General features: G+C 35.5%; 1 protein-coding gene across 1 annotated transcript in view; it reads right to left on the bottom strand.

Annotated features, from left to right (window-relative positions):
* Positions 1 to 14319, bottom strand: part of Tbcd (tubulin folding cofactor D) — a 45158-nt gene that overhangs the window by 20344 nt on the left and 10495 nt on the right. The window contains exons 6-10 of the mRNA XM_069818447.1: positions 12138 to 12516; positions 10034 to 10173; positions 7980 to 8085; positions 2977 to 3163; positions 804 to 962 (exon numbers count right to left, since the gene is read on the bottom strand). Of these exons, the coding sequence (XP_069674548.1) occupies positions 804 to 962; positions 2977 to 3163; positions 7980 to 8085; positions 10034 to 10173; positions 12138 to 12516 (971 nt within the window). The remainder of the gene's footprint in view (positions 1 to 803; positions 963 to 2976; positions 3164 to 7979; positions 8086 to 10033; positions 10174 to 12137; positions 12517 to 14319) is intronic.

The following is a 14319-nucleotide window of genomic DNA, read 5'->3' as shown; positions in this document are numbered from 1 at the left end:
TCAGCATCAGAAAAGTTGAAACTGAAAAATCACAATAGTAGTAGTCATCATCATCATCATCATCATCATCATCATCAATAACGTCACGGTTTAGACAATTTGGCCTATTCAGTCTTCAAGATAATCAAGTTGGAATTTGTTCTCTCCATCTCCTCCAATGTCGACCTGGGTCCCTCTTTCCAGTTGGCTGGTATTTCAGAATTTGGTGGGGTAGTCTGTTGTGAGGCATTTTCATTACATGGTGATATCTGTTGTTTCGATACTGATTGATAGTATCTATAATTAGATTTATTTTTAGTACATCTTGGATTTCTTGATTTCTCTTATGGTCATACAGTGTGTAGCCTGCTAAGGGTCTGAGCAGTCTCATTTCAGCCACCTCTAATTAGCATGTGTTTATGTCCATGTCTCCGAACTGTACAGAAGGATAGGGATGGCCACAGTTTTGTAAATCTTTAATGCTGTCTCAGGTCTTACCTTCTTAAGCAATGTTCTCTTTATAGTTTCTAACAGTTATTAAAATTTTGCTAACTTTATTTCAGTATCTTTGGAGTAATAGTGGAAATGTTGCAGCCAAGATAGTTGAAACTGTTGGTTTGTTCTAAAATGTGTTATTTACTACAATTTTCCTATTTAGCAAGCATTTTCCTACAAATGCTATGGTTTTTGCTTTGGTTGTCGAAATTTGTAAGTTATATTGTTTAGTTATACAAACTGCAATATGAACAATTAATTCTATTTTTTCCAATAGTGAAGAAAGATGTTTTTTTTTTCTAATAACAATACATTAAACAAAGACTTACCAATAATTGGACAGTTATGAAATGGCATTAGAGATAGAGAGCATTTTTCAATTAGGAGTGAGCAGGCTTGCTTCATAAGTTCTCCTCCCAGACCACGAAACTGTTGACGTTCTCTGAAATTTGGAACCAGGTCACGTACCTGCTCAACAATTCCCAGTCCTATAAAAATAGAAGCACATTTCAGCCTTCATTAGAGTAAAATTGTAGAAACTTCAGTATGGCCAACTGGAACTTGGTAGCTGAAAAGATGGTTATGCCCACTGTATTTTATCAATGCTTTCCCTTCTTCAACTACACATTTAAGCAATATATTGTAACTTCTCCATTCTCATGTGATTAGGGATAACAAATTGTGGATCACATTCCAAGCACCATCTATTATGGTACTGCCATGTCAGTATGGGGTGCAGAGTGCATTCCTATCAGTAAGTTCTTTGTAATTGATTCTGTCCACGCAACTGTCACATGAGACATGTCATCATGAAAACAGCACAAGAAATGTCTGGCTATGCCTACTATAGTGCTCTCAGATTTTTAAACCCTTGCCATCGATGCCAGTGCACTGCACAGCTGGGACTTTCCGTCATATGCTGACAGTGTCCGTGCACTGCAGTGCTTAGTACATTTCATAATTATTTAAATCACTGTGACAGCTACAAATGTTAAGAGATTTTTGATAGAGTGGTATAGCTTTATAAATGAAAGATGTTTCCACTTCTATACACAGTTTCATATTTATTATGTTTTCCATATTATTTACTCTCATTTATATTTGTGAGTGGAATATTGATAGAAGTGATTTCTATTCTGACATGGCATCACATATAGTTCATAAAATTTCGAAATATGTTCTCCTTTTATTTTTATGTGAATGACATGTCTTTGAAGCTGAAGTTCTTTGTTATCGATATGTATATGGATCATAACTCTGCTTCGATCTTATTCAACTTCTAGGGCCTCCAAGTTACATCTCGTTTGCATCTGAGAATTCATGGTTCTGATTTGTACTGCCATCAGAAGTGAATTCATATTACTATGATACTACCAAGATAGGTACAGACAAAACAGTAAGCTATGAATGAGTTCATTCATAACACTTTACTTATACGATGAAAATGTAGTGTTTTATTTAATCTATGTAAATTAGAAATGTACTCAAAGCAAATGCACAAAAAAATTGGGCTCAATGAGCAGTATAATGTTGGTTTTCTTGGTTAAAAAAAAAGAGCCCAGCACATAATCTATGAATAACATTAATTGAACCTCAGAAAATCCTCTGTTTTGAGAGAAAGATATTATATTGAAGGATTTATGGACCAATATGTGAGAATGGCATATGAAGGAAGAGGTACAACCAAGAGCTATATACACTCTTTAAGAATCCTGATATGAGTAAATACATCAAGATATGCAGATTGAGGTTAAATGAAAGTCATAGAAGCCAGCAAAAAAAGTGGTTTTGTTATTTCCAAGAAAGGCATCTTCTGTGTACTTAATACGACTGGCAAATCTCGAATGAGATTAATTCCAAGGGAAAAAAGCAAGAAAATCCATCCCTCGTCACAAGCCGCACTACTTCAGAAGATGATATAAATTCATCCCATCCGAGCTTTACCAGTCTTATTAAGTACACAGAAGATGTCTTTCTTGGAAATTACGCAACCACGTTTTTTGCAGGCTTCTATTAGACCTATTTCCACTTAACTATATTTGGCATCAGAAAGGTTTTTAATGTACCCCTCCCAAAAGGCTAGATTTTCTTGGGCATTAGTGCTGTGAGACATCGTGCACTCTGACTATGAAATCACTAACTACTGGTCTGTCACCTCTGACCACAGTTCAGTTGTCGTGTGACTCCTGACACACATAACATCATTCCAAAATCGTTATCAGAGATCGGAAACAATCCTGCATGTATGTTTATTTCACACTGTACAGTTTCAAATGTAAACTGTTAATTCGTTTCAATCAAATTATATTCTAACCACTGGGTCATGCCTCATGTTAGATCTAGTACTACACCCACCTTTAGGCTCCCCCTTGTTTTCTTTTGCCTGTGTCACAATTCATAGTGTTACTACTCTACAAAAGTCTCCCTCATTAGGTTCATGTCATCTTTCTGTGCCATCTAAGAAATAAACATTATAAGAATAATGAAATAATTATGACTTACCCACTGTGTCCTGGATTTTGGAACCATTCTCTCGTGCCACAAGAGAGAGAGCATGCAGTATCTCTGCAATAGCCATCACAGAACCATGGCGAGTATTAAGATCAATCGAGGATGCCTTCTCCAATAGTATTCTAAGAACAGCCTCAGCCATATAGTTTGGAGCTTTTGGCGTCAAATTGTGAAGAGCCTATTCAGCAAACATTGTTGTCATTATTTCACTTAGATAACATTTAGTAAAGTCGTGTATATACGAAAATAACAGGAGTAATAAATAGGAAGAAATGAAAATGACTTGAATGAAACAAGTTATTATCAGTTACATTTTGCACCTACTTAATTATAGCTTCAAAAAATAACGAAGTATTCCAAATGCAGAGATTATTAAAAAATAAAGCTGCTTTTCAATGCCTTCGGACATGGTTATTATCACCACAGCCTAATCTTCTTTTAGTAGGTTATTTTACGACGCTTTATCAACATCTTAGGTTATTTAGCGTCTGATTGAGATGAAGGTGATAATGCCGGTGAAATGAGCCCAGGGTCCAACACCGAAAGTTACACAGCATTTGATCATATTGGGTTGAGGAAAAACCCCAGGAAAAACCTCAACCAGGTAACTTGCCCCGACTGGGAATCGAACCCGGGCCACCTGGTTTTGTGGCTAGATGTGCTAACTGTTACTCCACAGGTGTGGACGCCATGGCCTCATACTTAACATGCCAGCATCATATAATAACGTGCACTGTGCTTTAAAAACATAATTTTGCTGACCAATTGCTGCTTTGTAGCGTCATGTTGTCACGTCTACTTCCTCGATAAGAATAAGCACTAGTTTATCATCATCATAATCTATTATTATTATTATTATTATTATTATTATTATTATTATTACTAATATTATTTGCATAATCCTTACACACAAATTGGTAGTATGAATCAACTCCTTTTCCTAATATTTTATATTTTTAATTCTTGTAAATTAATTATTGTAATCTATGTTCTTTATTTTGTTGTTAACTCAAGTAATTAATTGTACCATAGTTGTTCATTTTAATGTAATAATTGTATCACTGTGCTGGACTTTTATTGGTCAATAGCTGTTGCCCAGCACATAAATATCAATAAATAAATAAATAAGTAATCATATCATTATTATTATTATTATTATTATTATTACTGTTTCATATAAATTACGAGTACGTTGACATTCTTAACTCTTAATAATAACTATTTAATAATTTTAATCACATACTTTAATGTTCGTCCTCAGCACAAGACATTGTAACATCGGTTTTAGTCCACATGGATTAGATAAGTAGGTGTCATTTTATAATGGAAGCAGCTTGTTGGCTGCAACAATGAAATTGGGGAGAGTGATTGGAGCAGCGACACAAGAAATTGAAAACAATAATACAATTAAATTTCAAAATACCTGCCGAATGTTACTCACGAGACCGCTCAAAGACCTGCCGAATGTTAAGCATGAGACCGCGGTGATAATAACTAAAATCTTTCTTTAATATTATACCATACAGTTTCGTTGGTTGGCCAGTTGGTCTTGTAACAATGTAACAATTACGTGATTTGTAACAAATTGTTGTCATAAATGCGTAAGAAAAATATAATTTTGTAGTTAAAAACCGAAAAAAATTCTGTACGAAGCAACTATGGAATTCAAAACACATTTTTAGCTTCAGAATATTAGCTAATTAAAGAAATGATACTCCTAAATAGTTCATTCCTTATCTGTAATATTATTTTACCCATAAAACTAAATAATAATGGTATTTTACAAACAATTTCAAATTAATGTAACTCTGAGAATATTGAGATTAGGACACATGTTTATATGACATTTTTTGCTCAGAATGTCTTCGGAAATAAATTCGGTAAGTGGCAGTAAGTTCTCGTGAATCACCCTGTATATGTCAAATTACTTGATGGATATGTTGTATGTAGAGTTTCGAATGTTAGAATTTTTTGCTTCTTGAGGAGAAATATCTTTCTTGTTAAAGATTTTGTTTAAGTATAGGTTGTAAGTTGTAAATGACACTTGGGAGGAAATTAAATGTAGAATAATATGGGAAATGCCTGTTATTATTCAGTTGAGAAGCTTCTGTCATTAGTCTGCTGTCAAAAAATCTGAAAGTTAGAATTTAAAAAACAATTATATTACTGGTTGTTCTGTATGATTGTGAAACTTGGACTCTCACTTTGAGAGAGGAACAGAGATTAAGGGTGTTTGAGAATAAGGTTCTTAAGAAAATATTTGGGACTAAGAGGGATGAAGTTACAGGAGAATGGAGCAAGTTACACAACGCAGCACTGCACACTTTGCATTCTTCACCTGACATAATTAGGAACATTAAATCCAGATGTTTGAGATGGTTAAGGCATGTAGCAAGTATGGGCGAATCCAGAAATGCATATAGGGTGTTAGTTGGGAGGCCAGAAGGAAAAAGACCTTTGGGGAGGCCGAGACGTAGATGGGAGGATATTAAAATGGATGTGAGGGAGGTGGGATACGATGATAGAGACTGGATTAATCTTGCAAAAGATAGGAACCAATGGCGGCCTTATGTGAGGGCGGCAATGAACCTCCAGGTTCCTTAAAAGCCATAAGTAAGTATAGGTTGTATTGTATATCTATATGATCAGTTGGGTTATTAATAGATAGAAAATCTTTCTTTTGTTTAGCTATTCCTAGAGTTTCTTTCAATTTTAGGACTTCTTGTATGAAACGTTTCTGGGTTTTTAGCATGTATTTACAATTTTCATATTTGTTCCATTTTTCAGCAATAGGGTTTAAGTTTCTAGTTCTAATATAACTGGTTTGTTGGTTGTTATAGCTTGTAATAATATAACTGGTGTAGTTTTAACTGCACATGTTATCAGATGTAAAGCTAAATTTTAAGTGTGTTCAAGTAATTCTTTATTTGTTTTAGATGATATTAAAATTTCACCACAATATTTTAAAACTGGTTTTATGTACACTAAGTTATACTGAAGGTTGTTCTAGAGCTTCTCCATACTAATAGTTGGTTTTAAAATACTCATTGGAATGTGCATGACTAGTCACTATGCAAGACATGTTCAATTTGTTCATCTTGTTGATATATAACCTCCCTGAAATGAATTCCTCATGTTTGTGACCACTTTATGACACATTTCCTGCCAAACCCTGGGAAAAATTCAGGATGGCAGTTCACAGTTGCAATACATTTTATGGTTTTTTGAAGTAGACTTTTTCCTTCAGTTATCCCCACAAGAAGAAGTCGCAGGGTTTAATCCAGGGGCTGTGTGATGGTCCCGCCTTGCATGAACCATAATGTCTCTGAAGAACTGTAACTTCATATGTGAACATTTGCAGGGAGTAGCTGTTCTCTGAAGAGAACGATGTGAGATATTCAACTCAGTAGAAGCAGTTCTGGTAAGTTTAGTGTGACTTCGAGACTAAGTCATTCTCACAGTCTCAATATTCTCCAGTGTATGGACTGTGGCGGCAGCACAGGCTCTTTTTCTCTCCTAAACATTGCCATCAGGTGGCACAGGATCTTTTTCTTTCATAAACATTGCCATCAGGCAGCACAGGGTCTTTTTCTTTCATAAACATTACATCAGGCGGTACAGGGTCTTTTTCTCTCACAAACATTACATCAGGCGGCACAGAGTCTTTTTCTCTCACAAACATAGCCATTAGGCGGCACAGGATCTTTTTCTCTCACAAACATTACATCAGGTGGCATAGGGTCTTCTTCTCTCACAAACATTACATCAGGCGGCACAGGGTCTTCTTCTCTCACAAACATAGCCATTAGGTGGCACAGGATCTTTTTCTCTCACAAATATTACATCAGGTGGCTCAGGGTCTTTTTCTCTCACAAACATTACATCAGGCGGCACAGGGTCTTCTTCTCTCACAAACATAGCCATCAGGCGGCACAGGATCTTTTTCTCTCACAAACATTACATCAGGCGGCACAGGGTCTTCTTCTCTCACAAACATAGCCATCAGGCGGCACAGGATCTTTTTCTCTCACAAACATTACATCAGGCGGCACAGGGTCTTCTTCTCTCACAAACATAGCCATCAGGTGGCACAGGATCTTTTTCTCTCACAAACATAGCCATCAGGTGGCACAGGATCTTTTTCTCTCACAAACATTACATCAGGCGGCACAGGGTCTTCTTCTCTCACAAACATAGCCATCAGGCGGCACAGGATCTTTCTCTCTCACAAACATTACATCAGGTGGCACAGGGTCTTCTTCTCTCACAAACATAGCCATCAGGCGGCACAGGATCTTTTTCTCTTACAAACATTACATCAGGAGGCACAGGGTCTTTTTCTCTCACAAACATAACCATCAGGTGGCACAGGGTCTTTTTCTCCCCAAAACATTGCCATCAGTTTCAAAGATTGCAGCCAGTCTATTCACTGTCTGCAGAGAGACCGCCACGTACCAAAATAAACATGAAAACATTCCTGAGTCTGGATTACATTCTTTGTTTTTGCGTAAAACAAAATAATTTTCACATTCTCTTAGTGTCAACCGACCCATGCACTCCTGTTTCACAAATTGTAACACGTTGCATCACTCATTTGTAACATCAACAAGTGCTGCTATATATCAAACAATGAATGAACAAAGGCTACTCGTCATAAAATTTGAAAGTTCTGAATCCAAAATTAATAATTTTATTATATATTTTCACTGTATGACCTTTCATGTGCCACCATGTATAAATTACTATACTAACACTATTCTCGACCATAACAATACAAACTAATAAGTGTGGAATAATAAGGTACACGTGTTCAAGAAGTTTTTGTAAAACACAATTTTTCTTTAATTTGTATTAGTTACTTTCAAAGTATTACCTTTGTAGAATAGACCTCTGGTTCTCAGTCCAAGTAGAAATACTGCATATGTATTTAAGGTATGTTTCAGACTCTCCAGTCATACCTAGAATTAAAATAAATTACAATAACTTCTATTTACCTTTGCAGTAAGCTCTCTGATTACTGTATCCCAGTGCCCAATCTTCATGTCTATTAAGTGATTGATAAGGGGTAATGTGTACTCCTCGAACTGTGCAATGTAAACACTGAAAAAAAGAAAACATGGAGCAGTAAATAATTTTACAAAATTATCTTAACAGCTATTTGCTCTACAGGTAAGTAAAAACATAATGTAGGGAAGTTCTATGCAGTAAGGTACGATAAAAAGGACAAAATGAATTGCTCACAGCTTAAAATGACCAAAAGAAGTATATTTTATACACATTTTCGATATTAGAACTATGTCATCCAACAATAATTTATTTTAACATCGTTTACTCTGATTGTAATGATTTTTAATCTCTTTTAACTTCTTTTTTCCGAAAAATCATAATGAATTGTCAATATGAAGATATTTGCTTTATATAAGGAAAGTATGTGTTCAATTGATACATAAGAAAGCAAAGCGAAGTTGTCATAGTGCAGACATCTAAAGAATTAAAAGAAAAAATTACAGGAGTGTTAAATTTAATTGAATTAAATTCTTAATTCAGAAGTACCAAATGAAATGATTCACAGTACTGAGTTTGAACAAAATTCATCCGACAGTTTAAGTGGAAAGGTGTATACAGATGTATGGACAGATGAACAGGCAGATGGTTTAGCAAAAACCATTCTTCACATTCTTCAGGGATGTTCAAAACGTGTATTTTCATAAAAAAGAAATCTCGAACTTCACTTTCTGGAGCATTACAATACGTCTCTGTCATTCTGTATACGGAAAAGCTAAAAATAGAGAACTAAACTGACAAGTACAATCAAGCTTAATACCTAATGTAATTTCAACTTCTCACTGCAGAAATATGTGATAATCTACTCAGAAATCTTCATATAGTACAATACAAGATGATTTTTTATTCATGAGACCACTTGTTTTCTTTGCAGCGAACCTGGTGTGTTGCTTTCGATGAATCTGTGACAGAGGAAGGTCTGTAGAGTCAGTTGGCAGCTAATTGCAAAACTGGAAGTATTCAGCACCGAAACAGAAGATGTTATTGTGAAACAATATTACACTAGTGGCAAATCTATTCTTACTATCCAAAGCGCATACCGTCAGCATTTCAATGTGCACAATACACTTATTGAGAAGACAGCATTTATTTTTTATTTTATTTTTGGTCCGTTTTTGTTTTTAAAACCATCTAATAAATTCTTTTTTTTTTCTTCTTCTTCTTTTTTTTTCCTCACCAAAAGTTCATTGAATGTTCTGGCAAAAAATAGCATTGTGATGAGTAGTTCATTGACCTGAATTTTGTAGGTCGAAGCTGACAGATTGCCTTGTTAGATTTTTTAAGCAGTACTTTATCATATGTTTATCTGCTGTAAAATTTATGTAAGCTCTTTTCTAGACTTCCCAGTACATGTCACCAAACTTCCTCCACCCTTTCATAAGTTCTTATATTCGCCCATTATGGCCTTTCCTTGCATCCAAAACACAACCAGTTCAATCAAACTTTAACACTTCCCTACTGGATCCATTATGCACACTGGAACATTGGGTAGTAACAATAAAATTTCAGTTGGTGTATACTACTTCACAATAAACACCATCTGTTCGCTGTTGTATGCTTGCATTTTTGCAATCAGCTAACAACCAATTCTCTAAACCTTCCTGTATCATAGGAGTATCACAAATTTTCACCAAAAGCCGCACATCTGTGTTACTGAAAAGAAAATAAATGGTGTTCTAAATAAAAACTCACATACAAGAGCAGGTGAAGAAAGAATAATGCTGAAACTGATAAGGAAAAGGAAAAGAAACTGGCTGAGAAGAAACTACCTAGTGAAGGATGTAATGAAAGGAATGATGAACAGGAAAAAGTTTGGGGCAGAAGAAGATATCAGATAATAGACAGCATTAAGATATATGGATCATATGAAGAGATGAAGAGAAATGTAGAAAAGAGGAAAGATTGTAGAATGCTGGGTTTGCAGTCAAGGACCTGTCCTAGGGCAAAGAAAATTATGAATGAATTAAATATACTCGTAACTTACCTAATACTAAGGAAAGCATTGCTTCTGATACCAACAGCAAAGTAATCTGCAGTTGTCAGAATGTCTATTCCATGAGGGAATGTCCCCTGTCTACCAACATTTTCCTGGAATGCTGCAGATGCTGCTCTTCTACAATTGATCTATAACATTAAATACAATACATTTCAGAAGTATAATACAATAATATATAGCATGTATATTATGTTTTTGTGTGTTCAGCAGTGTGAATCATATTCAGAAAATACATTATCTTCCCATTACAAAAAAATTCCACAAAGAAAACAACATTAAAGCTGTCCAAAATTACAATATTTCGATAACATAGAAGACGATTCAAAATTCTTTAAAATGTGTAACTGGAAAAGTTACTGTTTATAAATATGACTGCTCCAACATTGCCAAATCAGCAGCAAAGGACAATAGTTTTAAGCCACTCAAATGAATTAATTGTGCAACCTTCAAATTTTGACGTGGACAACAAACTGGTCGGTAAATTTTGCCTGGAACCCTCTCATTCAGGAATAGATCCTGTTCTCACAGTTACTTCAACATCATCATCATCATCATCATCATCATCGTCATCGTCATCACCATCACCATTATCATCTAGCTTCCAAGGAGTTGGGCCACAGATTGACCTGTTTCAGTCCCATATTACAGGTCGAGAAGCCCCTTCAGTGGTCTTCCAGGATTTCTTGTATCTACCATGGTGTAATTTTTTAGTAATCTAGGATACCTGTTGTGGGGCATCCTATTGACATGTTGTATCCACTTTGACTTATAATTTAAAATTTTCTCAAAGGCTGATGTCATTCTTAATTCTTCCAAAATTTCTGTATTTGTTTTGTAGTCGTTCCATTTATAACCTGCTGTTCTTTACTTATTAAGCAATACTAGTCTTCACAACATTCATTCGGTTAAAGCTACAGCACAGAGAGTCAGTGATTTCCAGAATTTTTAAGAACACGACCTAGCAGAAAATAGAAGCCACAGAAGAATTGACATAATTACATTTAAAAACAAAAGCAAAGGTTACATTACTGACCCAGCCATCAGGTCCCAGCCTTTAGAATTCCATCAGCAAAAAAACAGAATATTTATACACTTAACATTCTATATTATAAAGAAAAAATTGAACTCGAAGATAGAGAGGTAGTGGGTCTACTCATTCGTGCTAGAGGAACAATTCCAGGCTTCCTAGAGGAATTTTGAAAATCTCTCTTCATGTCAACATCTATTTAAAAAAATAACTATTACCATTAACAGGGGTTCTATGCAAATATACAAAGACCATTGTTATTATCTATATTAATCACTTAACTTATCACGATTTTTCAATGTTGTAAATTTGAAATTAGTGAACTAACATTGTATTTAATGTATTTATTATGTATATATCTAAATTATTTGCATGTTTTGTCTAGAGACAACCTCGAAATTTGAGTAAGCTTCTGAAAATAAAATAAGAAATGGGACATCCTGCTTTACTAACTTCCAAAGGAAACCATATGAAGGATTTTTATTTCTCTTAAGAATTTACACCTACTGCTAGGATTGAATCCACGAATCTCAGATCCAATCATAGGCCTGGTAACCATTAAACCACCAAGGACAATGGCTTATAAATGCCTTACAATAATTACCCGAAACTTCCACTTCAGTTATGTATGGTATTACGTACTAAAATTTTACTGTATATTCTTGAAATCTGAGAACTTTCCTAACATCTTCTGCAAAGCAATTCAAAAATAGTTTTATAAATGTCGAGAACTTTTTAGCTCATAAAATGTTAACTGCTAATGACCAACTTCTAAGCTGTTTCCAACCAGCTGCAGCTTCAAATCACAGCTTGTCTGCCAATCTCCATGCCACTAGATGACTCTCAGAACTCGTGTAAACAGACAAACTATTTCCATGTTAGACTAAGAACTTACAAATACTGCTTTATATGAGTATTTTTATTTTCTTTCTCCCAAGAACATTTTCCAATTCCTAAAGCCCACCAGAATATCCAGCATATTCAGTATCTAGTTATGACTGTACCTGCTTTATGTAGTTCAAAAAAGTGTACTTCTTACAGATAAGAGTTTAAGTAAATGCGTACCTCTCTGTCAAACACTGTCACCACCAACAATGCTCCTGCAATGTCTTTAACATATGGTTGCAGTACTGTAGTATCATATGCTCTTGCAAAAGCCCAACACACATAGCATGCGGCATCACGAATGTGAGCTCCTACTGAGACATAGCCCCGTGGCTCATCATACACCAGGGCTTTCAATACAACAGGAACCACTTCACCCAATCTTTGTGGCAATAGAAGCCCCCTTCGACCCAACTCTGCAAGGGCCAGGCAGCCTCCATGCCATGCCCCATCAGACTCTCGTGGACTGAAAAGCTCCAATACTGAGCCCACAACTTCATCTGCCAACTCCTTTGGAAGCCTTCCTGTTACTCTCCCAATACCTTTTGCAGCTGACCATCTGAAATGTAATAAATTAATAGTCAATGTAAACTATTCAACAGTTATCGATTTTACTTTCACATTATATGGTTTATAAAGAGAAAGTGCTGTGAAGTTGCAAAACAACAATAGCAAGATTTTTGGTGTAAAACTACGTCCTTCCCCGAATTTGGGTGAGGAGGTACATACAGAGTTTCAGATGTTCCAAAAACTGCAAAATTTGAAACACTTACTGCACGGAAACTGTACGAGCTATATTAAAGATTTATCTTGATGCAGGAAAAATTTCGCTTCTGAACAATATATAAACCAGTTGAACCAGATGTGTGTGGGAACAGGAGGGACGCGGCGAAAATAGCTGTCTTTAACAACATCAGCAAGATGCCATACTATGAGTCAGAGCCAATTGTGTCGGTATGACTTCAGATATGGAACCAAGCAGTACTTTGTCTGTAGCTTAAAAACAATGCTATCAGTGGGCGAAAATACCATTTATCTGTGAGTTAAATTACGAGACCCAGTTTGTGAGGGTTGTAGTGAAGTTTCAAATATGCTCAAAAAATTCGGAGTAAAATACAATGTCATCATCATATCCCTCACGTATTAGACCCTACAGGATCTGTTACGGTCTCATGCCAGCGCTTTCGTGGTCTTCCCAATTTCCTCTTTCCTCTTGGTACATAAGTAAGAATCTGTTTAGGCCATCTAGTGCGATCCATCCTTTCGACATGTTTTTTCCACTGAAGTCGATATTGCTGAACAAAATTAACTATAGGATCCATTTTGAGTTCCTGCAATATGTTCACATTTTTACGGTGTTCCAGCAAAGAGCATCCCGCTGTTCGTCTCATGAACCTCATTTCCGCTGGCATCAGCCTTTGCTCATCAGCTTTTCTGATTGTCCATGCCTCGCTACCGTAAGTGAGGACCGGTCGAGCTAGTGTTTTATATACCTTTAGCCTCGTATGTTTCTGAACATGGGAGGATTTGAAGACGGCATTAATGACGCCAGTGATTTTTATAAATTTAGATATTTTGTTTGACCAGTAAAATGCACTAAGAATGTAGCTGAGGGTACAAGGATTCAGAATAGACCACTATGTCGGAAGCCAAATGAAAGTGAGAGTACAGAGACCAAGTTGAAGGCCAGATGAGAGAGTGAAAATCCACTTCAATGTGTAGTGGAAATAGAGCTACAGTATTGCAAATATACACAGGTGGTTTTAACATGAAGTAATATTCAGAAGTTTCTGCGATTCAGATTTTTGTAGTTATGATTTTGTTTTTCTTGTTAGCAAGAGAGGAATTAAATGAAGAACACATTCTACTTCATTACTTACAATAGTGTTTAAGTGCTTGCAGCATAGCAAAGCTACACTCAAGAATATTTCTTGGTATGTAGACTGTATGTTTGTGTATAGCTAGTTCTCGTAAATTATTGAATGAATTTTGTCCAGTATCGACAAATTAACTTAATCAAGAAATATGTACATGAAACAATAATTTTCATCTAATAAATTAAGGATGCTTATTTTTAAAAAATAAAACAAAATTACAATTTATTAAAAACAGCGTACAAAATCCTATAATTATTTTATTTTTTACTTTCTTATCATATAAATATAAATATAAGAGATGCTGCAAAAACTCTGTTTCGAGATTTTCATTGAAGTACCGGGTACACAATTTCAGTACCTCTGATATGTAAAAGTGGTTTTGGTCATGCCCTCTGTCTGTCTACTTGTCTGTGTGCAATGATTTACAGTAAACTACTGTTTGGATTTTGTTCATATTCAGTAATCTACAAGTCAATTTGTTTAAG

The sequence above is a fragment of the Periplaneta americana genome, chromosome 2 (genome assembly GCF_040183065.1).
Source record: "Periplaneta americana isolate PAMFEO1 chromosome 2, P.americana_PAMFEO1_priV1, whole genome shotgun sequence".
In the NCBI taxonomy this organism is placed as follows: domain Eukaryota; kingdom Metazoa; phylum Arthropoda; class Insecta; order Blattodea; family Blattidae; genus Periplaneta; species Periplaneta americana.
The sequence above is the reverse complement of the archived record's forward strand: the minus strand, read 5'-3'. Positions and strand labels throughout refer to the sequence as shown.